The sequence below is a fragment of the Adiantum capillus-veneris genome, chromosome 20 (genome assembly GCF_014529385.1).
Source record: "Adiantum capillus-veneris isolate H3 chromosome 20, ASM1452938v2, whole genome shotgun sequence".
NCBI lineage: Eukaryota > Viridiplantae > Streptophyta > Polypodiopsida > Polypodiales > Pteridaceae > Adiantum > Adiantum capillus-veneris.
Genome location: NC_140950.1, coordinates 106,900,273 through 106,923,233, shown reverse-complemented (window position 1 = coordinate 106,923,233; position 22,961 = coordinate 106,900,273). Strand labels below are relative to the sequence as shown.

Here is a 22,961-nt window from a genome sequence, read left to right as displayed (position 1 = left end):
GGTAAGGACTGCAGTCTTCAAGTTTGAAAAATTATCATTCACCATAGCATCTGGTATCTGTTTAGAGACAAAGACTGTATTCTGCAAGGGCGGTGACGAGGCGAATTTTCCTGCTTGGATCACGACCAAACAAGGGGTTATGTGTTTGTCCCTTGTCACACAAGAACCGGAATCTTTTGAATCTTCAACTGTTTCAGCGGGTATTAAGGCTTTCAATCGATAAGGCGGAGGTCGATGGAGTTGTTGCCTCTTAGACCTCTAAAGGATCCTCTTGCATAAGGAAAAGATCAATAAATCTTCAACTTTACCACCATTAGATAAGAAAGACCTAAATGTAGGACATGGCTCGCGAGGGGGAACTTGTCCAGCGTTGCGGTATTCACGACCGAGTACTCGACTAGGGTCGGATATATGTGCCACTAAGTAAGGCCATCTTGATATCGTTGATGATCCGTTGGAAGCTTCATGTTGCTGCTTTCGTTGCTGATGATTCCGATAAGAAGTTGGTTGCTGAGAACTGTAACTTTTCCAAGAATATTCATGCTGAGACTTTTGTTGCTCGCACGAAGGTACTTTGTGTCTAGTTGTCTCTGAGAAACCATGCTTCGGGTGAGAAAATTTGGTTCGCATCTGCAACTCCTCCAAGCGAGTATTGATTGATGCGAGGCTTGTCGAAAGTGCTGCCATCTGCTCCTTGAGAACAGCAAGGGTGTCCTCGGACATAATATGGTTATCGCCTTCTCCAAACATACTGACAGCTCAGAGGGAATATCGTCCACGTAATTCAGTTACGTGATGAACGCGAAACCTTCAGACCCATCTAGAAAATCGGCCATGGCACATTCACACGAGTATTGATTGATGTGCATGAGAGAACAGAAGAAGAAGGCTTCAAAAGTAGACGAAAGGCCTCCGACACCAAATCAGCTACTGGGAAAGAGGAGTGTAAGGAACCACTCGGAAACATCGGGAACGGTAAGTCCGAGAGAACACTTGTTTCTTGTTGGGCTTCGCTTTTCTGCAAACCAGGCACCAAGGTAAAGACGAAGACATTCTGGCGACCATGGGCGGTCAATCACCAGTGACCAATAACTGGATTGGGGTTGTCGATTGTGCTGAAGCCACGCCGAAGAGGGCCACTAGGGACTAGTTTGGTTTAGAGAGAGTGTGGAGTATTTGGATCTCCCGCACCAGTGCTTCATTTGTCGAGACTGATGGGCCATCTTGCGAAGGCTTGTCCAAGGAGGAGGCCACAACCTACACCACAGAGTCAGCCCCAGCCTGCAAGGGCTAGTCAGCAACCACAAGCAGAGACAGCGCACACATGCAGAGCCTCCCTCCGAGCCTGGGGCTCAAGCGGAGGAGGGATGGTAGGAGGTCCGTGGTCGACAACGGCAGGGGCCACAGTGACATCTAGGCACACTCAGAGTGGTCTTCAGGTGCCTGCCCAGCAGTAGTGGGTTCACACGGGGAACCGTTTCAGTCCTCTTAAGCAAGATGAGGTCCCTCCTCCAGCACCCACCTCAGCTTCATCCTCGACAGCCCCTCCCCCCAGAGTTCCCCCCCTTGCCGATTGGGAATAATTGTTGACGCTTGATGGATTGCTACTCAAGAGGTGCCCTCTCCTGCCCAAGGGGTACGAAGGGGAGGTGGCCGCTCGCGATGCCTTTTTCCTAGAAAGGGTGCAAGCACGAAGGAGCGAAAGGGTGCATAAACTTGCCGAGTACGTCACACACACTCATTGCTGTCCCGTTCTTTTATAAGTAAAGTATTAAGCAAATTAAATACAAGTCACCTCATGCTTGTAGTAATCGTGTGTACCATCTTTCCTCGGCTTCCATGCAACTCCGGGAAAGGGGGGAGAGGGTAGCGGCGAGGGTGAGAGGACTCACAACCTTCGGGTCTTGGGAAAAATTTGCTTTGATACCACTGTAAGGATTCTAGGTACTAATCCTTAATTAAGTACTTAAACTCATGATTAAGACTTAAGAAACTTGAACTGAACTCCGAAACAAGACTCAAAAGACTCTGTGTTGATTCATTGATGATTGCTTGAAAACTGAGTACAATAGACTCCTTATATGTCACGTGACACATCCAACCCTATGTGTCCGTGGACAAGCTACAGCATGATCAGGGTTCAGTCAGTCCAGTCAGTCTAGATTAGAAGTGATCTGGCACTTTTGTGAGTTTATTCGTAGACCGTGCATGCCCAATCACTTAGCATAGATGCATATCCTCTGGTTGCACACAGCATGATCATTAGAATTCCCATCAGAATCAGTTAGGGAAATTTTCTAGTGCGTTTAGCCTATTTTCCCTATTTTTGACATTTTTCACTTATTATTTTTAAGTGACTTCCCAACAAAAGTAGGTAGGGCAATTTTGCTAAGTTTGTATATAAGCAAACTAGAGCTAGCACTATTTGGTAGAAGAGGCAGCAGGAGTACCTTGCTCAACAGGCAACTTCTCAACAAAACCTTGGTGGATTCCCTCCAAGCAAGATCCCAAGCCTTGGCGTTTTCTCCAAGCAGCAGATTTCTATCCCTAGCGTTTTCAACAGCATTCATCGCCGGAAAGTCAACCCTTGGCATTTTTGCATCAGATCGTCGCCGGAAAGACCAGCACATGCTTGGCGTTTTTCACATGCCCAACGTTTTTGGAAATGCAAGATCAACTAGCGTTTTTGTTCAACCTCAGTCTCTAGCGTTTCGGTTTTCAGCACGTCGTCGTCGCATCATCGCCCTCGACATAGAGTCATAATTCAGCAGATAGAAGATTCGCAGATTTCAACCCATAGCGTTTTTGGACAGCAGTAGAAAGATTGCAGATTTCAGCCCTTAAGTCGTCAACGTCGTCATCGCCGACATAGCCTAGACTTGCATCAATCTCATGCATACCATTTGTACCAGATTGTGCAATCATAAGTAGACCACTCTCGCCGACGAGAGTGGGGCCTTCGGAGGAGGGTTTTACAACGTCTCTGGTGTCGTATCTCTCTTCTCTCTCTATCTCTCAGTCTCATATACTTGCACGCACAGTGTCCATTCGCTTTGTTTGTGACCGTAGCATTCTCTCATTAAGAACGGAAGGCTCTCCCTTCCATAAGAACAAAAGGAACCTTGAGCACAATTCGGAGCACTCATCTTGAGCAAAGCGCAAACAATCATTCCACTGCACCTAGCATTATATAGGAGACGAAGAGAGACAAATGAAAAGACACGTCTCTTGGTGAAGAGACATGACTTTAGACGTAAAGACACATCCTTTCAGCGAAGAGCTGCAACCATTGGGCGAAGAGTCGCATCCGTAGAGCGAAGGGGTGTGACCAGTCGTCGAGGGAGTGTGGCTTTTGGCGAAGAGGCACAGTCTCTTGGGCAAAGGGCCGTGACCATCCAAGCGTAGGGGTTCTGCTTGGCATGGCACTTCGCATATCTGCAACTAGGAGTAGATGTATTGTTGTTAACATAGTCACAATCGTGACAACTAATCAGATCATGCAAACTGCCTGGGTCAAACAATATAACCATGACCATTACACTTAATAAGAGACTCATCAATGGGAGGATCATGAGAGACTTGGGTCACACTCGTGTTCTCATTTATTGCATTGATAGAGGAAGTGGGTTCTGTGGGTTCTTTAGATTCATTAGATTCAAGCTTAGGACATGTTCTTTTTATGTGACCCTTGACGTGACAATGAAAACAACGACCTTCCTTAGCATAAATGCTTTGTTCTTCAGACGTGATATATCCTCTTAGAATTCCTTTTTTGCCTTTTCATCTGGATTCTGGAGTGAGCTTAGGTGTAGCCATTGTGTTAGCTTTACCCTCGGGTTCATTTGAAGAATTCTTTTCTGAGAGACTAGAGGAAGATTGGTTAGAAGAGTTACCATTCTTACCGTTCTGAGAAGTCTGAGTGGTACTTGGAGAAGTCTTGTTTTCCTTAGGCTTTCCCTTGTTGTGCTTCATCTCTTGTGCGAGAGCAATCGCTACCGCCTTGTTGAGATCGATTGGGTCAAGGACTTCGACATCAAACCTGATATAGTCGTCCAACCCAAAAATGAAAGCCTCCTTGCGCTCATCATCCGATTTGCGTAATTGGGTGCCGAGCTACAAAACACGATTAGAAAAAAACATAACTGGCATACCATCTTGCTTGAGATTGCGCCAATCGTCTTTCAACCGTACTAGATATTGTGGTGGCATAAACCGCACCTTGAGCTTGTCTTGGAAGTCGGCCCAATTGAAGGAAAGGGGCACGCCTTCCTCGGCTTCCTCTAGGTGCGCGGTCAACTGTGCCTCTTTCCATGCGTGGTACCAATTAATGGCATCACCGGCAAAAAAACATAGCTGCCATCAGAACCTTGCTATTCCCTGTCTTCTTAGTTGTCACAAAATAAGCATTAAATTGATGCAGCCGAGAATGAATAACCGTAGCATCCATCTTACCGTCATACTTACTGAACGTGATCTTCTCGGTGACGGGGTTGTTGGAGTCCGAATCTCGGCTTACGCCACTTGATGAACTACCAACCTCTTTGGTCGCCTCGGACTTGGAGGTGAGTACCTGTGGGACCAACTCTTGCATGCGTTGGTCTCTCAGCACGTCACGCTCTAACTCCAAGAGCCGCTCTTCTTTCTTCACGCTCGCAATCCAAGATTGCCTTTCTTTGCGTGCTTCGCGCTCGCGCTCTAAGGCAACGCGATTTGCTTCTTGTTGTAACATCATGTCCATCATCGACTTGACCAAAGCCTCCATCGGATTTGGTACAATCCTAGGCGTAAATGGAAAGGGGGAGGGTCGGAAAAACCTCCTGGTGGGGAAAATTCTTCTTCGCCTTCTTCATGCTCATCACCTTCATGCAAAGTATCCATTCCGCTTCGGGTGATGAGCACACACTGAGATCTTTTGGTTTTTAAGTTCACGAGGAACTTTGGGGTTTTGTGGTTCTTGGTTCTTGAGGGTCTTGAGGGTCTTGAGGTTCTTGAGGTTCTTCTTTAGCTTACAATCTGTGTTAGAGAAGGATCTTCTCTTACCCGAGCTCTACTCTTTTCCGCGGGCGCACCCCTTGGCGGCCTTGCACTCACACCAAGGTTGCTTTTTCCCACCTCACGTCGATTGGTTGTCGGCCACTAAGTGCACAGTCCGCTCTCAATGAGTGAAAAGAAGCACAAGGGGAGGCTAGACAAGCCCTTCTTTCTTGGGTTTCCTGTCACTGTTCAAAAACACGATTAGAAATCGACACGCCCAAGAGGACTTGGGTTACGTGCGACCGCAACAAGCAAAAAAACTCTTGTGGTTCTTTCCTTAAGTGATACAGAACATTGCCAAAGCTCTGTTACCAATGTAAGGTGCAACGGTGGTGAATGTTGAACTTTGCTCAAGATGAGTGCTCCGAACTGTGCTCAAGGTTCCTTTTACTTTACGGAAGGGAGAGCCTTTCGTTCCTTTAGTGAGAGAGTGCAAATGATTACAAACACTGTGAATGAAGGTGCTGAGACTGAGAGATAGAGAGAGAAGAATATGACACCAGAAAAGTTGTCAAACCCTCCTCCGAAGGCCCCACTCTCTATGGCGAAAGAGGTCTACTATTGATTGCACAAATCTCTACAATGCTATGAACTTGCCGATGATGTCGACGACGACGAGACGGGCTGAAATCTGAAAACACTAATGGCTGAAATTTGCAAATCTTTATCTGTTGAATTCTGACTCTATGTCAATGACGAAGGGATGACGACGATGCAGCGACGACACGTTGAAAACGCAGATGCTGAAATCTGCATTTTCCGGGCTCTCAAACTTCGGTGGATCTGACCGTGCGACGAGGATCTGCTGCGGGAAGGTGAGATCTGCGAGGTTTGGGGGTTCTAATGCAGGATCTGACTGCTGCAAACTGAAAACGTTGATGCTTCTGGGGGTTCTGTCGCGAAGGAACTGCAAAACGTTGGGCTGATATGCTGCTCCAAAAATGTTAGGTCTAATTTGGGGGTCTGCTTCTGCAGAAACGCTAGGTATCTGCTGAGTCTGTTATTGCCGGGTTGACCTGCAAGTTACAAAACGCCAGCTGGCCTGCAATTGTTGAAAACGCTGGTTGTTCTTGTGGTTGAAAAACGCTATGTCTCCTACCGGGGGGGGGGTCTTTGCTGAGAAGGTGCACTGTTGGACACAATGTTGGACACAGGTTCCTGTTGCCTCTTCTACCAGAAAGTGCTAGCGCTAGGGTTTCTTATATACATGCTTGTCAAAATTGCCCTACCCAGTTTCCCAACAAGAGTCACTTAAAAATAATAAGTGAAAAATGGCTAAAATAGGGAAAATAGCTCTATGCACTATATAAATGCTCCTGATGGGTTCTAACTGAAATCTGATGGTCATATGCTGTGTGCAACCAGAGGATGTGTATCTACTCTAAGTGTCTGGACATGCACAGTCTGCGAACAAACTCACAAAAGTGCCAAAACACTTCCTAAGCTAGATTGACTGAACTGAACTGAACCCTAGTCATGAAGTAGCTTGTTCACATACACATAGGGTTAGATGTGCAGGTGACAGAAAGGCAGCCTTGGAGCGTGAGCGTGAGCAAGCACGCTTGGCGGCCAAAGAAAAAAGGGTAGCCTTGGAGCGTGAGCATGTGCAAGCGTGCTTGGCGGCCGAAGAAAAAAGGGTAGCCTTGGAGCGTGAGCGTGAGCGAGCGCACTTGGCTGCCGAAGAAAAAAGGTTAGCCTTGGAGCGTGGCTGCCGAAGAAAAAAGGTCAAAGACGTTGGTAGTTTATCAAGTAGCACAGGCAGAGATTCGGACTCCAACAACCCCGTCACAAAGAAGTTGACATTGAGTAAGTATAACGGTAAGATGGATGCTAGTGTTATTCATTCTTGGTTACATCAATTTAATGCTTATTTTGCGACAACTAAGAAGACAGGAAATAGCAAGGTTTTGACGACAGCCATGTACCTTGCCGGCGATGCCATTAATTGGTACCACGCATGGCAAGAGGCACAGTTGACCGCGCACTTAGAGGAAGCCGAAGAAGGCGCGCCCCTTTCTTTCAATTGGGCCGACTTCCAAGACAAGCTCAAGGCACGGTTATGCCTCCTCAGTACCTAGCGCGGTTGAAAGAAGATTAGCGCAATCTCAAGCAAAATGGTATGCCAGTCATGTCTTTTTGTAACCGTGTTTTGCAGCTCAGCACCCAATTACGCAAATCGGATGATGAGCACAAAGAGGCTTTCCTTTTTGGGTTGGACGAATATATCAAGTTTGATGTAGAAGTCTTCGACCCCGTGGATCTCAACAAGGCGGTAGCAATTGCTCTCTCCCAAGAGATGAAGCACAACAAGGAAAAACCCAAGGAGAACAAGTCTTCTCAAAGTACCTCTCAGACTCCTCAGAACGGTAAGAATGGTAAGAACGGTAACTCTTCTAGCCAATCTTTCAATAGTCTTTCGGAAAAGAACACTCAAAATGGATCTAAGGGTAAAGCTAACACACTTGCTAAACCTAAGCTCCACCCCAGGTGAAAAAGTTGCACAAGGAATCATAGGAGGATACATCACGGCAGAAGAACAAGTCATTTATTCTAAGGAAGGTCGATGTTATCATTGTCACGCCAAGGGTCATATAAAGAAAGCATGTCCTAAGATTGAATCTAATGAATCTAAAGAACCAACAGAACCCACATCCTCTGTTAATGCCATAAATGAGAACACTCATGTGTCCCAAGTTTCTCATGATCTTATCATTGATGAGTCTCTCATGAAGTGTTATGGTCATGTGAATGGTCAACACATGGTGGTCTTGTTTGATTCTGGTAGTATGCATGATGTGATTGGTGACTCTCTTGTCGAAAGAGCCCGCTTGGAGGTTCACAAGACATCTCCTTTCGAGGTGTCGGGCTTCGCTTCCGGTATGGACTCTCTCATTACAAGAGAGTGCCTTGATGTGTTATTCACGGTACAATAAGTGTCCTTCCGCAGAAAATTTGAAGTGTCTCCTCTTCCAGGATGTGATATGATTCTAGGCATTCGATGGTTTCGTGAGCATAACCCTCTCATTGATTGGGTATACAATACTCTCACTTTCAATGCCAAAAGTGACTCTCCCATTGTCATTCGTGGAGAGGAAGTTGTCCATTCTTGACCTCTCATTTCTAATGTGCAGGCGAAGCTTGTAAAGAAAAAGGAGGAGACTCTCTCAGTCTTTTCTTCTCCAAAGCATGACACACATGATTTGCATGATATAGATGTGATTATTCACAAGCAAGATGATTTGCATGATAAAGATATGATTGTTCACAAGGATGATGGTTTAGATGATGATTTGTATAGTGAAGCTAACCTCATTGCACATACGAACAATCACGCAGATCCGATCTTGGCACTCGAGTCGAGGTCCAACGAAATCACTCACGAAGTATTGTGTGTTCGCATGATTAGTGAGCACGCATTGTTCAAGTGTTTCATTCGTGACAGTTTCTTGTATTTTCGTCACCGTCTTTATGTGTTTCCTTCCACAGGCATGCCGTATTGCACGATGCACATGATTCACTCATGGATGAGCACGGATGTATGCGGATTTCTCTTGAACAGAACAAAAGTTTGCATTTAAGGAATTCACATTCCATGTTTCTTCCTTGGCATGACACAGTCTTAGGAAGAGCACAAGAAGATTGACCATCAAGCATCGGCATTTCCATTCCATGATAGATGTAGATCAGAAAGTCAAGTTTCGACCCCAGTTTTTGCATGTTTTTGGTGAACGGTTTGACACTCCGTCACTTGGTTCATCTCAATTGCATGCACAGTCTTTTCGGAAGAATAGTATTTTTCCAGTCACTCTACATGGAATGGGTATGTTCATGTTTTTGTTAAAGATGGTTTCAGGGGTTTTCCTCCTCAGAGATAATTGAAGGTGGACCAACGTCCATAGCCGAAGTTGGAACATTGAAGCAGCCACAGAGATCCCTTTGTGTCGCTTTCGGCGCGGCCCAAAGAAGCCAGCTTTGCAGACCTTTATGAAGTTCAAGTATCGCACTGTCACGTGACACACCCCAACCCTGTGTCAGTGGACAAGCTACACCACAGGGTTCAATCAGGCTACACCACAGGGTTCAATCAGTTTAGATTAGCAGTGATCTGGCATTTTTGTGAGTCTATTCGTAGACCGTGCATGCCCAGTCACTTAGCATAGATGCATATCCTCCGGTTGCGCACAGCATGATCAACGGAATTCCCATCAGAATCCATTCGCATCAGTTAGGGGAATTTTCCAGTGCATTTAGCCTATTTTCCTATTTATTGGGATTTTCACTTATTATTTTGAAGTGACTTTCCTACAAAGGTAGGTAGGGCAATTTTGCTAAGTTAATATATAAGCAAACCAAAGTTCACACTTTCTGGCAGAAGAGGTAGCAGGAGCTTCCCGCTCAACAGGCAACTTCTCATGAGTACCCTCAGACCTGCAAGGCCTTGGCGAGTTCCCTCCCCTAGCCTAGCGTTTCCAGATCCCAGCACCATCAAGACCCCAGTTCCTAGTGTTTTCCTCCCATGCAACTATCACCAGCAAACAGGGAAAGCTAGCGTTTTTGCCTTGGTCAGATCAGCGTTTTTAGCAACCACTAACGCCAGAGAAAACCTCAGCCATGCAGCGTTTTCATCAAGCAATTTGCAGCAGATCACCACAACCGGGTAAGGGTTTATTAAGCACTTGAAAACCTGCAATTTTCAGCGAGAAACCCTCTGCTGTCCCAGCGTTTTTCAGCAAGGAACTTCTCCCCAAAAACGCAGCCAAAGAGCAGATGACAGCAGCGTTTTTCATCCCCTTTTCGACCCCGACAAAATAGTCAATTTTCAGCCATTAAAACAGCGAGAAACAGTCATTTTCAGCCACCAAGAAAGTCACAGATTTCAGCCTAGGTCGCCGTCGTCATCACCGTCGTCGTCATCGGCATAGTCCCATTGCATCAATCCATTGCATTCGCATTGTACGCTATTGTGCAATCAAGTAGACCACTCTCACCGACGAGAGTGGGGCCTTCGGAGGAGGGTTTTACAACCCCTCGGTGTCGTATCTCTTCTCTCTCCTTCTCTCAATCTCATTCACTTGCACGCACAATATCCACTCACTTTGTTCGTGATCATAGCACTCTCCATAAGACGGAAAGCTCTCTCTTTCCCTAAGAACTAAAAGGAACCTTGAGCAATAAAGATCACTAATCTTGAGAAAATATAACATTCATTCCGCTGCACCTAACATTGGTATCAGAGCTTTGGAAGTGTTCGGCATTACTCAAGGAAAGAACCACAAGAACCACAATAATTTTTTTGCTTGTTGCGATCGCACAAACCCAAGTTTACTTGGGCATGGCGATTCCTAATCGTGTTTTGTTGAAGAGTGACAGGAATCCCAAGAAAGAAGGGCTTGTCCAGCCTCCCCTTGTGTCTCTTTTCACTCATTGAGAGCGGACCGTGCACTTAGCGGCCGGCCAATCGACGTAAGGTGGGAAAAAGCAACCTTGGTGTGAGCGCAAGGCCGCCAAGGGGTGCGCCCGCAGAAAAGAGTAGAACTCGGGTGAAGAGAAGATCCTTCTCCAACGCGATTTGCAAGCGAAAGAAAACCTCAAGAACCCCAAGAACCCAAGACCCCCAAGAACTCCAGAACCTCAAGAACCCTAGATTCTCACAAATCAAGGACCCCAAGAACTCAAGAACCTCAAGAACCCTAGATTCTCACGAATCAAGCACCTTAAGAACCTCAAGAACCCAAGTTCCTCGTGAACTTAAGAACCCAAGAACCCAAGTTCCTCGAGAACTTAAGAACCCAGACCACAAGAACCCACAAGAACCCACGACTTCAGAATGGTCATCACTCGAAGCGGAATGGATACTTTGCTTGGAGGTGATGAGCATGAGAGAGGCGAAGAAGAATTTTCCTCACCAGGAGGTTTTTCCGACCCTTCCCCATCTACGACAACGATTGCACGAACTCCTATGGAGGAGTTAGACGAAGAAAGAGAAGCAAAAAGAAAAGCCTACGAAGAAGACATGGCAGCCATAGAGCGCCAGTATCAAGAAAGAATGGCAGCCATAGCGCGTGAGAGCGAGCAAGCACGCTTGAAAGCCAAAGCAAGAGAAGCAGAATTTGATCGAGAGAACAAAGAAATGCAAGCCAAGTTTGATCGCAAGAACAACGCAATAAGGCAAGAGATGTTGCGACTCTTTTCTCGCATACAGGCACAGATGCAACAGGATCGGGAAAAGGAGACTCTCTCAGTCTCTTCTTCTCCAAAGCATGATACACAGGATCGGGAAAAGGAGACTCTCTCAGTCTCTTCTTCTCCAAAGCATGATGATACACAGGATTTGCATGATGATGATTTGGATGACAAAGATAAGCATGATGATTTGAATGATATTGCTAAGCATGATGATTTGGATGCCAATGACAAGCATGATGATTTGCATGATCAAGATGTGATTTCTCACAAGCATGATGAGTTGCATGAAGATGATGTGATTGTTCAAAAGGATGATGTGTTAGTGGATGCTTTTTCTAGCGAAGCTAACCTCGTTGCAAATATGAGCACTCACGAAGGATCGATCTTGGCTCTCGAGCCTAGGTCAACAGAACCCCCTCAGAAAGAACCCACTCAAGAAGAACTCATTCAGGAAGAATCGATCTTGGCTTTCGAGTCGAGGTCCACAGATCCCCCACAAGAAGATTCGATAGATCCCGACGAACCGATCTTGGCTCTCGAGCCTTGGTCCAAGGAACCATCACAGGAAGTATTGTGTATTCGCATGATTGATATGCACGCATTGTTCGAGTGTTTCATTCGTGAAGGTTTCTTGTATTTTAGTCAGCATCGTTATGTGATCCCTTTTCCTAGGCATAACATACTATATGTTGAGCACGGTTCTCTCATGGATGAGCACGAATCTATGCGGATTGTTAAGCTGAAAAGTTTTTATGTCAGAAAGTCACATTGCATGTCTCTTCCTTGGCATGACAAAGTTTTGGAAGGAGCACATGATTGTATGAGTACCAAGCATGGGCATTTCCATTGTGATTTGCCACAGTTGATTGATTTTGATCAAACAGAAAAGATTCGATCGCATTGTTTACATGTGTTTGATGAACGGGTTGTCACTCCGTCTCTATGTTCATCTACATTGCATACACAGTCTTTAGAAAAGACCAGATTTTTTTCTTTCACTATACATGGAATGGGTATGTTCATGGTTTTGTGTTGGAGATTGTTTCAGGAATTTTCAGCCATGGAGATTCTTGAAGACGAAAGAAGCAGGACTCTAGACGAAGTTGAAGCACGAAAGGAGATTCAGAAGACTTTGAGTCGCTTTCGGCGCGGCCCAAAGAAGCAAGCGTTGCAGACCTTTATGAAGTTCAAGTACCGCACGACCCACACATCAGAGTGGGCCGGCGAAGAGTCCCTTCCAGGATTCCGGATGCTGTTGGCGATCTCCCTCGACGCCATACAGTTCGGTACCAGTACCTCACTTTGAAAAGGAGGGGATGTCACGTGACACATCCCAACCCTATGTGTCAGTGGACAAGCCACACCACAGGGTTCAATCAGTTTAGATTAGCAGTGATCTGGCATTTTTGTGAGTCTATTCGTAGACCGTGCATGCCCAGTCACTTAGCATAGATGCATATCCTCCGGTTGCACACAGCATGATCATCGAAATTCCCATCAGAATCCATTCGCATCAGTTAGGGGAATTTTCCAGTGCATTTAGCCTATTTTCCTATTTATTGGGATTTTCACTTATTATTTTTAAGTGACTTTCCTACAAAGGTAGGTAGGGCAATTTTGCTAAGTTAATATATAAGCAAACCAAAGTTCACACTTTCCGGCAGAAGAGGCAGCAGGAGCTTCCCGCTCAACAGGCAACTTCTCATGAGTACCCTCAGCCCCCGCAAGGCCTTGGCGAGTTCCCTCCCCTAGCCTAGCGTTTCCAGATCCCAGCACCATCAAGACCCCAGTTCCTAGTGTTTTCCTCCCATGCAACTATCACCAGCAAACAGGGAAAGCTAGCGTTTTTGCCTTGGTCAGATCAGCGTTTTTAGCAACCACTAACGCCAGAGAAAACCTCAGCCATGCAGCGTTTTCATCAAGCAATTTGCAGCAGATCACCACAACCGGGTAAGGGTTTATTAAGCACTTGAAAACCTGCAATTTTCAGCGAGAAACCCTCTGCTGTCCCAGCGTTTTTCAGCAAGGAACTTCTCCCCAAAAACGCAGCCAAAGAGCAGATGACAGCAGAGTTTTTTATCCCCTTTTCGACCCCGACAAAACAGTCAATTTTCAGCCATTAAAACAGCGAGAAACAGTCATTTTCAGCCACCAAGAAAGTCACAGATTTCAGCCTAAGTCGCCGTCGTCATCACCGTCGTCGTCATCGGCATAGTCCCATTGCATCAGTCCATTGCATTCGCATTGTACGCTATTGTGCAATCAAGTAGACCACTCTCACCGACGAGAGTGGGGCCTTCGGAGGAGGGTTTTACAACCTCTCGGTGTCGTATCTCTTCTCTCTCCTTCTCTCAATCTCATTCACTTGCACGCACAATATCCACTCACTTTGTTCGTGATCATAGCACTCTCCATAAGACGGAAAGCTCTCTCTTTCCCTAAGAACTAAAAGGAACCTTGAGCAATGAAGGTCACTAATCTTGAGAAAATACAACATTCATTCCGCTGCACCTAACACGCACGACCCACGCATCAGAGTGGGCCAGCAAAGAGTCCTTCCCAAGATTCTAGACGATGTTGGCGATCTCCCTCGACACCATACAGTTCGGTACCAGTACCTCACTTTAAAAAGGAGGGGATGTCACGTGCACATCTAACCCTATGTGCATGTGGACAAGCTACTTCGGGTCTAGGGTTCAGGTTAGCTTAGGAAGTATTCTAGCACCTTTGTGAGCCTGTGCGCAAGCCGTGTATGTCCAGGCACTTAGAGTAGTTGCATATCCTCTGGTTGCACAGAGCATGATCATCACCATGACAGTCAATAGCCATCATGAGCATTTTACAGTGCACACAACCCATTTTCCCTATTTTAGCCATTTTTCACTTATTATTAATAACTAACTTTGTTGGGAACATGGTAGGGCAAATTGGCTAAGCAAGTATAAATAAAAGCTAGCGCTAGCACTTTCTGGCAGAAGAGGCAACAGAGACCCAGTGTCTGGGAGTGCACCTTCTCAACAAGACTTGGCAGGACAACCTAGCGTTTTTCAACCATCAAGACCAGCCTAGCGTTTTCAACAATTGCAGATCATCGGCGTTTTGCAGATTGCAAATCAACACTGGCGTTAGCAAATCACAGAAGACCTAGCGTTTCGTACAGCAGCTTGCCCAGCGTTTCTGCATCAACTCAGGGCTAGCGTTTTTGCATCTTGCAGACACCTAGCATTTTGCAGATTCCCAGTGACACATCAGCCATTAGCATCAGCATTTTCAGTTTTCAGCACTTAGACTCCGCCGCAGCAACCCCAAACCTCGCAGATCTCACCTTCCCGCAGCAGACACCTAGCGTTTTGCAGATTCCTAGTGACAGATCAGCCATTAGCATCAGCGTTTTCAGTTATCAGCACTTAGACTCCGCCGCAACAGCCCCAAACCTCACATGTCTCACCTTCCCGCAACAAATCCTCGCAACACAGTCAGATCAACTAGCGTTTTCAGTTTCAGCCCGCTGTTCGCAGATTTCAGCATCTACGTTTTCAGCGCATCGTCGTCGCGTCGCCGTCCTCGCCGACATAATGTCAGAATTCAGCAGTTAGCAGATTTCAACCCCTAGCGTTTTCAGATTTCAGCCAGTCTCGTCGCCGTCATCATTGTCGTCGACATCGTCAGCAAGTCCATTGCATCTAGACCATTGTACCAGATTTGTGCAATCAGCATAGACCTCTCTCGCCATAGAGAGTGGGGCCCTTGGAGGAGGGTTTGACAACATTCTGGTGTCACATTCTTCTCTCTCTCTCTCACATTCTTCTCTCTCTCTCTCTCTCTCTCTCTCTCTCTCTCTCTCTCTCTCTCAACACCTTCATTCGCAGTGTTTTTCCACTTTGTTTGTGATCATTTGCACTCTCTCACTAAAGGAACAGAAGACTCTCCCTTCCGTAAGTAAAAGGAACCCTTGAGTACAGTTCGTAGCACTCATCTTGAGCAAAGTCCAACATTCACTTCCGCTGCACCTTACACAGCCAGGAACCCCCACCGTTTTCTGCCAGAACTCAGCCAAGACATTGATCAGTTTCCAGCCTTGTCGCTCAGCCAAATTCCAGCCCTCAATAGCAGATCAGGTAGCATTTTGGTCCAGCTTAGCACTACGGCAGAAATTTCAGAATTCAGCCCATTGGTCGCCATCGCCATCATCATCGACTTAGCCTCATCTAGCATCATAGCATCAAGTCCATTGCATCAAAACCATTGTACCACATTTGTGCAATGATCAATCTATAGCACAGACCTCTCGCCATAGAGAGGGGGGCTCTTGGAGGAGGGTTTAAGAACCATCTGGTGTCGTATGCTTGTATCTCCCTCTATCTCTCATTCTCAGCACTCTCATTCACAGTAGCATTCACTTTGTTTGTGATCATTGCACTTGCACTCTCTCTCTAAGAAGAACGGAAGGCTCTCCCTTCCGTAAGTAAAAGCAATCCTTGAGCACAGTTCGGAGCACTCATCCTGAGCACTATCAACATTCACTTCCGCTGCACCTTACAGTAAGGTGCAGAGGATGGAGTACCGGCGATAACTGAGTTCAAGCAATATATAGAAATACCGAAAGGGGCACCAATGTGTCTGGTGCAACGGAAGTGTTTATGGATTTAGCTCGGATCTAGTACTAAACACAAGGGACGCTTTACTTCACTTGAAAGAACTGAACTGAACTGAATGAAAGAGAGAGATAAGAGAGAGAAAAGAGACAGACACAGGGATGTCAGACCCCAACCCTCAAGGGCTCCCTTGCTATGTTGCCAAAGCAAGTACTTTCTTTATTCTTGCACAAATGCTACTACAATGACTAAGTGTTGAGATGCTCATGCTAATGGGTATTGATGCTACTGATACTGGGTACAGGTACTGTGATATTAAAGGGTACTGAGGTACCCGAGTTCTAGGTCGATGACGATGATGTCGACGACGAGGTACTGATGGGGACTATGTCAACGACATGGTACTATGTCAGCGACGGGTATTCTTGGTCTATGTCGAAGACGATGATGTCGACGACGGGTACTCTTGGTCTATGTCGAAGACGATTATGTCGACGACGGGTACTGCTGGTCTATGTCGAAGACAATGATGTCAACGACAGATACTGCTGGTCAATGTTGAAGACGATGATGTGGACGACGGGCACTGCTGGTCTATGTTGAAGGCGATGATGTCGACGACGGGTACTGCTTGTCTATGTCGAAGACGATGATGTGGACGACGGGCACTGCTGGTCTATGTCGAAGACGATGAACTCGACAACGGGTACTACTTGTCTATGTCGAAGACGATTAAGTCGACAAGAGGTCATGCGACTTCTATGTCAAGGACGGGGAGGTCTACGATGGGGTCATCATGTTGGTCATGCTATGAATACTTTGAGATGCTTAGGGTGCTTGAGATGCTTGAGGTGTTGGAGGTACTATGTCAATGACGATGACGATGCTGATGACGACAACGGCCGTCACGGACACGATGATGTCGTCGTGACTACGACGACACAAGGCTAGGGCTGAAATCTGCTATCGCTAAGAATCTGCTGAAATCTAGGACTATGTCGATGATGATAACGACGACGATCGTCGTGGGGACGACGACTGATGTAAGGGGCTGAAAACTGGAACTGTGTCGTGACGATGACGATGACGACGAGGCTGAAAACTAAAAATTGTCGCAATGGATGGCTTTCCAGTGAGGATCTGCTGCCGGGAATGGGATCTGGTATGCGACGAGGCTAAGGGTTGGTACTACGGCAAAAACGTTGATGGCTGAAAATTGCCCAAAAACGCTAGGCTCTGCAGTGGATGCAAAACGCTAGCTGCTGCTAGGACTTCTGTTGAGAGGCTCCTTCTGCTATTGGATTACTGCTCCTCTGCTTCTACTGAGTGCCCAAAGGGTTTCTTTTATAGTTTCTTTAGCAATTTGCCTTACCTACTTTTCCAACAAGTCACTTATTAATAAATAAGTGAAAGATGTGTACTTTCGCAAAAAGGGTTCTATGCTCTGGAAAATGCTCGTGCTAGCTGAATGTGCAAGAGAGGGTATGCAATTGTGACCGGCCTGGGTATACACGTCCTGCTAGAGGCTCACAAAGTGGTAGGCTCAGTCCTAAGCTAGGCTTTAACTGATGCTAGACCATGGCAAAAGCATGTCCACGTGGCGCAAGTGAAGTGCGCATGTGACACAAGGGTTGGGGCTAGTGCTCTCTAGGGTGGAACTCCGCCACTCTCCGTCTCGTGTGTCATCTCTCTTTCAACTCAATGTTATTTGAAGTGCTAAAAGTGTGTTCAGTCTGTTCTTTTCCGTTGGCACATGGTGCCCGTCCCCGTGACAGTGGTATCAAATGTCAAAAATTGCTGCTCGATCAAGCCACTGAAGAATGAAGCCAACCTATAGATCCCGGCTGAGAGGCCTAAACCCTAAGAAGCGGAAGCAACAGAAGAAGAAGAAGCGGAATAAGTTCCCACCAACTTATGGGACCCCGTCCAATGGGGCCCAAGTGACATAAAGGCATTATAATAAAGCAAGCCCACACACACACACACACGCACTACGCCAGTAGATCTGAGATCCAGTGGCTGCCCTTTCTCGAGAGGATGTTTGCTCGCAGTTGCACACTTGATCTAATCCAATTCACCTTTTCCGTTGCGACTTGGATAGGTTCCGCCTATCTTGTGCACCAAGGATAAGATCTTTCACGTAGATCGTTTTGTAGAAGATCTAGCCACGTCATTTTCCAAGGTTAAGAAAGCTTTGCAAAAGTCTCAAGAACGGCATAAGACAGCAACATACAAGCATTGACACAACTTGAAGTTAGAGAAAAGTGACTAGGTGCTTTTGCAGTTCTGAGCAGGCTAAATTAAGAAAGGTGGAAGGGTAAGGAGAAGCTTTATCGAAAGCTACGTATGACATACTATGGTTCCCCCAAGTCTCCAAAAAGATTAACAAGGTGGGTATCCTTTCGAGTAAAGTTGCCACATGCTTCACAATGCTTTTCGTTTGAGTCTACTATGACCTTTCAAGGAACAAGTTCTAGAGGACACAAAGCCAGAGGAGCAACCTAAGGTAGAAGGTTTATATTTTTATACCCAAGCAAATCCTAGCGCACAAGGAAAGTGAAGGGTAAGTTGGTCCAAAAACACTTGGTCACGTTTAGGAATGATCATGCTCTTGATGCAAAGTGGATGGAGGAAGATTTGACAAATACTCCTCAATTGTTAGAGCTTTACCTAGAGGCTTTCGGTAGGGTTGCGACAATTCCAAAAGTGCACATCGATTAAGCATGTTAATTCTAGTGCAGTGTGTGTTGCACAAGAAGTGACTTGCCTGTTACAAAGACCGGCTTTCAACCATGCAATTCACCCTTAATACCACCATGTGGAGTGCTATCTACAACACTCCATAGGTAGAAGGTCACACAAGTCAAACATGACCCATGACCTCAAAATAACACACCACCCCCCCCAAATATTGAAAAATTAAGAACCCTATATTATAGCAAAAATGGACAAGGGAAAGGCCAACAACAAAGCTGATGGAAGCATTAAGGAGCATGTACATGATGGAGTATCTGCCTACAAGTGTCTGGGTGCGCAACCCACATGCAACGGAAAGAGAGGAACAAAATGTAGTAGCAGCACATACTTGCATCGTGTGAAGGCAACTGGAAGAGGACCCTCTTTAACATCAAAAAGCATATTGGACCTCAGAGTCTCCTTGCAGTAGGTAAAACTAGGGTCATGTCAAGCGCTTTACTATAACAAAATCTTGCCTGCATTTAACTTAACAGCGCTCAGAAAGTTGTGTACCTCATATACCCCCTGATGCATGAGAAGCAAGTCTCTGCTCCCAGAAATTAACTGCCAAACTAATCCTCTCAAACAATCAGGAATTCCCTTCCTGATGCGCCTTTTGACCACGCTGGGTTTCCGTCGTGCGTAATGTTTCCAGTCAGCCCCTCCAACTCCAATCATTTTCCGCCATTTCCTTAACCTTTTCTCTTCTCTGCACAAAGTACTCAACAGGGTGAGCATAAATGAGCATGCTCATCACTAGAATCCAATGCACAAAACCCACTAAACAAGTCTCCAACTTGACCAAAGATAATTACACAGAGTTTAACAGTACCTGCCCTAGTATGACCGAGCAGAAACCAAAGTGGACTAACAGATGGACAACACTAACAAAATGCAAAAGATACTTATGACGCTTGAGAAAGCAATGTGTGACAATAACTAATCTACATGAGCTACCCTGAGAGACTACATAAAATGGCATGTTGTTCCGTGGCATTTGCATGGCCAGACTTGAATGTTACGACTAAAATTCATTCCGAAGACATCAAGAAAATAACTACCTTTCTCTCTCGTTCCTTGGCTTGCATTTGCTGGATACTTCTGCAGGAACAGTCGTGGATTGGTCTGATTTGAGAAAACCATACTTGTCAACAGGCTTGAGAGGTGGAACAGGCCCTGGCTCGAATTCAGTAATGTATGTTTGTTTCTTTTCAGCATCAGAATCTGCCTCAGCACCCCTCATGGCCACATATAAAGAGAGAATGGCTCCAGAATTGGAGCTCTAGACAGGTATTCAAACAGAATGCTTGAAATGACCTCTGTGTTACAATCAAAGAAGCCCCAACATGTGGCAAATTAGAGAGCTTCCTTCATCTATCAGTGTGTTTGATGTGAAGCTACCAGCTTGATCAGATGATAGATCACTCACAAACTGCACAATACAGATACAAGCTGTGATAGCGTCATACAAACAGCGAGCAATGACGATGTAGGTGTGCTGTGTGCCTGGTCCACGAAGTTTTTATGCTCGGAACAAGAATAGCCACCAGGGATTTTGCAATCGTCAGGCTCGGGGCAAAGGTTCTAGGACTGCGATCAAGGATTCTTTTGTCGGGCCAAATCCACAGGATTAGGCCCTTTCTGTCTGAAGGGTGATTGAAAGGACGACAGGTAACCTTGATGCTGGCCCAAAAAGCTAGTCTAGCTAGTTTCAACGAGATTGCAGACCGCTAGCCACAGCCTGTGAAGAGTTCTGGATAAAGAGCGTGATAGGGAAGCGAAAGGCCAGCTTTCTTCACCGCAGATCTTTACCGCGACCTCCTTTTGCTCTCAGAGCCTCTGTTGTGAAGCAAGGGCGTGCACGTGCTGCTGCACTGCTGCAGAAAAGCGCAGGAGGTTTACGAGGGCTGCACGCGCGCGACGGCGACAAATTGAGGAGCAGGGTTGATTGGAACTTGGGAACCGGTAAAATGGGCGCGCAATGCAATCTCACAGGTGACAGATGGTCATGGTGGGGGTTGGGAGCGGGAGCGAGGGACCAGCCAGATCGAAAGCTCTCCTCAAAACGCAAATTTTATGCTCATGCATATCATATGGTGCCTTGAGTTAGGGGGCGTTCCGCATCCCCACATAAATAGGGTGCAAATTAAGAAATCTACCTATCTATCTATGCGTAACTTGTTGTCACTAAAACAAAAGCTCATTTTGCTAAGGCGCCGCCCCAAGATCATATGTGGATCTTGCAAGCCTCAAAGCTCATGTTTTGTGTGTGTGTGTGTGTGTCACCTTCCACATGTCAAAACCTAATGCCACCCCATGGTTGTTTGTCATCTCTCGCAAGCCTCAACGCTCATATTGTGTGAGCGTGATTGTTTCGCTCAATTGGGCAATCTGCCAAAGACCACCAAGAGAGAAGAATGCACGTTAACATGTGTGTGTATGAGAGAGAGAGAGAGAAGGCCAATGAAGAATGATGACTCCAATAGTATTAAAGGCAAAGAGGCATGGTAATATGTTGGCAGTACAAGTTGTAGAGTTGATGGTAGTGATGGCAGCAATAGTGATTGGGGACGATGCGATGTGAAGTGCGATGAAGAAGGCGATGCGCCAGTCATGGTAGGGTACTTCAACTTAGAGAGGGCACTACATATCTCCTTTTGCACCATAGCCAACTCCATCTCCCATGTTAATACACACACGCATCGCCTTCCATGTTGGCCAAGGACATGCAGCCCCCTGGAGAAGCTATTAAAGATTAGACTAGTATGCGACCCGTGTGCTTCCACGACCAAGAAGAAGCAAGGCCTGGCCAGCTCTATGGGACTCTCCTCCCTCACCTTCATTCTAAGGCGACAACATGTGCAACTGTGCAATGATTACTCTGTAGGAAAGGGTTCAATTCAAGTCACATTATGAAATGAGTTGTAAAGACCCAGGGAACTGCCTTGAGAATTCTCCACCCTATCATCCTATTATATAAGCCCTTGGCCGTCTATATTTAGAATCACCTAGCAGTTGGCCCTTGGCTTGGGTGCGTGTCCCCCCTGGGTTTGCCCTTGGCCTTACATTACTCCCCCCTTGGAGAAGTGTTTTCGTCCTCGAAAATAAAAAGTGGCAAACTTCCTCTTAAGAAAACTAATGTTTTTCCAAACATTCTCGTCTCCATGTAAGCGTTTACGTAAACGACTCACATATTGGATCAATACCAAAGTGCGCAGGTAAGGAGAGTTTGTAAGCCCTATCACCAACTCGCTTGAGTATTTTGAAAGGCCCGCAATGATAATTTAGGATTTGGCCTAGTCTTTGGACTTTCTGAATGCTCGGGGACACATTAAACTACCTCTTCCCCTTCCGTGAAGGTAACTCGCCGATGTTTCTCAATATGTCAAACATTTTGACAAGATAGTTTCAATGTGTCCATATGGTCTTGGAGAAAATCCTTGACCTGTTGAAGCTTTTCAATCGCCAACCCCACCGTAACTGGTGACCTAGGTTGTAATTCTTTGGCATATAACTCGTGTGTTCATAACAAATCAAATACTTACTTCAAATGTTGTAAATGCTCTTCTTCAGAAGCACTATACACGAGAATGTCATCGAGAAAAACAATAACAAACTTGCCTAAATATAGTCTCATGACACTGTCCATAAGTTTCATGAGAGTAGCTGGTGCATTGGTCAACCCGAAGGGCATAACCAAAAACTCATAGTGTACAAACCACGTTCAAAATGCAATTTTGGGTATATCCACAAGCCTAGAGCGTACTTGATGATACCCTGACCGTAAATCAATATTTCTAAAGATGCAAGCACGGGTGAGCTTATCAAATAGCTCATCCAATCTTGGCAATGGTTACTTGTAGTAACCGCATTCAATCCCCGAAGTCTATGCACATGCCCATGCTTTTGTCTTTTTTCTTCACCAATAAGATGGGAGAAGCCCATGGTGAATAATTGGGTTGTATAAAACCTCTATTGAGATAGTCAGCAAGCTAACGTTCCACCTCAGCAGCCTTAGAATGACTCGTTCTATAGGGTGGTTTACTTACTAGTTTATTGCCTACACACCACGTCTATGCCATGTTGCACATCTCGAGTCGGCTCGTAACCCTCATGGTAAATCGTTTGGAAATGCATCTTTATACTCCTTTAATAATTCTTTTAACTTATTAGCAACATTTGCTTATTCAGAAGGGGGGGGGGGGGGGGGGGGAGAGAGAGAGAGAGAGAGAGAGAGAGAGAGAGAGAGAGAAGTAGCCATCGATGGAATAGAAAGGAAAGAAGCATGTAGTATGGAGGAATTGTCAAGTAAAAATTATCAACATTCAAAGAAACTGGCATATGGAGTAACACATAAAAACTTCTTCTATTTCATTATGAGAAGTAAGCTTCATAAGCTCTATTGTGCAA

At 45.8% G+C, this 22,961-nt stretch overlaps 1 protein-coding gene across 1 annotated transcript in view; it reads right to left on the bottom strand.

The window, feature by feature from the left end:
* The window catches only part of LOC147433039 (uncharacterized), a 31,184-nt gene extending 10,626 nt beyond the window's left edge, over positions 1 to 20,558 (bottom strand). The window contains exons 1-2 of the mRNA XM_086492788.1: positions 19,613 to 20,558; positions 19,065 to 19,260 (exon numbers count right to left, since the gene is read on the bottom strand). Of these exons, the coding sequence (XP_086348914.1) occupies positions 19,065 to 19,260; positions 19,613 to 19,794 (378 nt within the window). The 5' untranslated portion in view covers positions 19,795 to 20,558. The remainder of the gene's footprint in view (positions 1 to 19,064; positions 19,261 to 19,612) is intronic.
* Between the last annotated feature and the right edge of the window lie 2,403 nt (positions 20,559 to 22,961).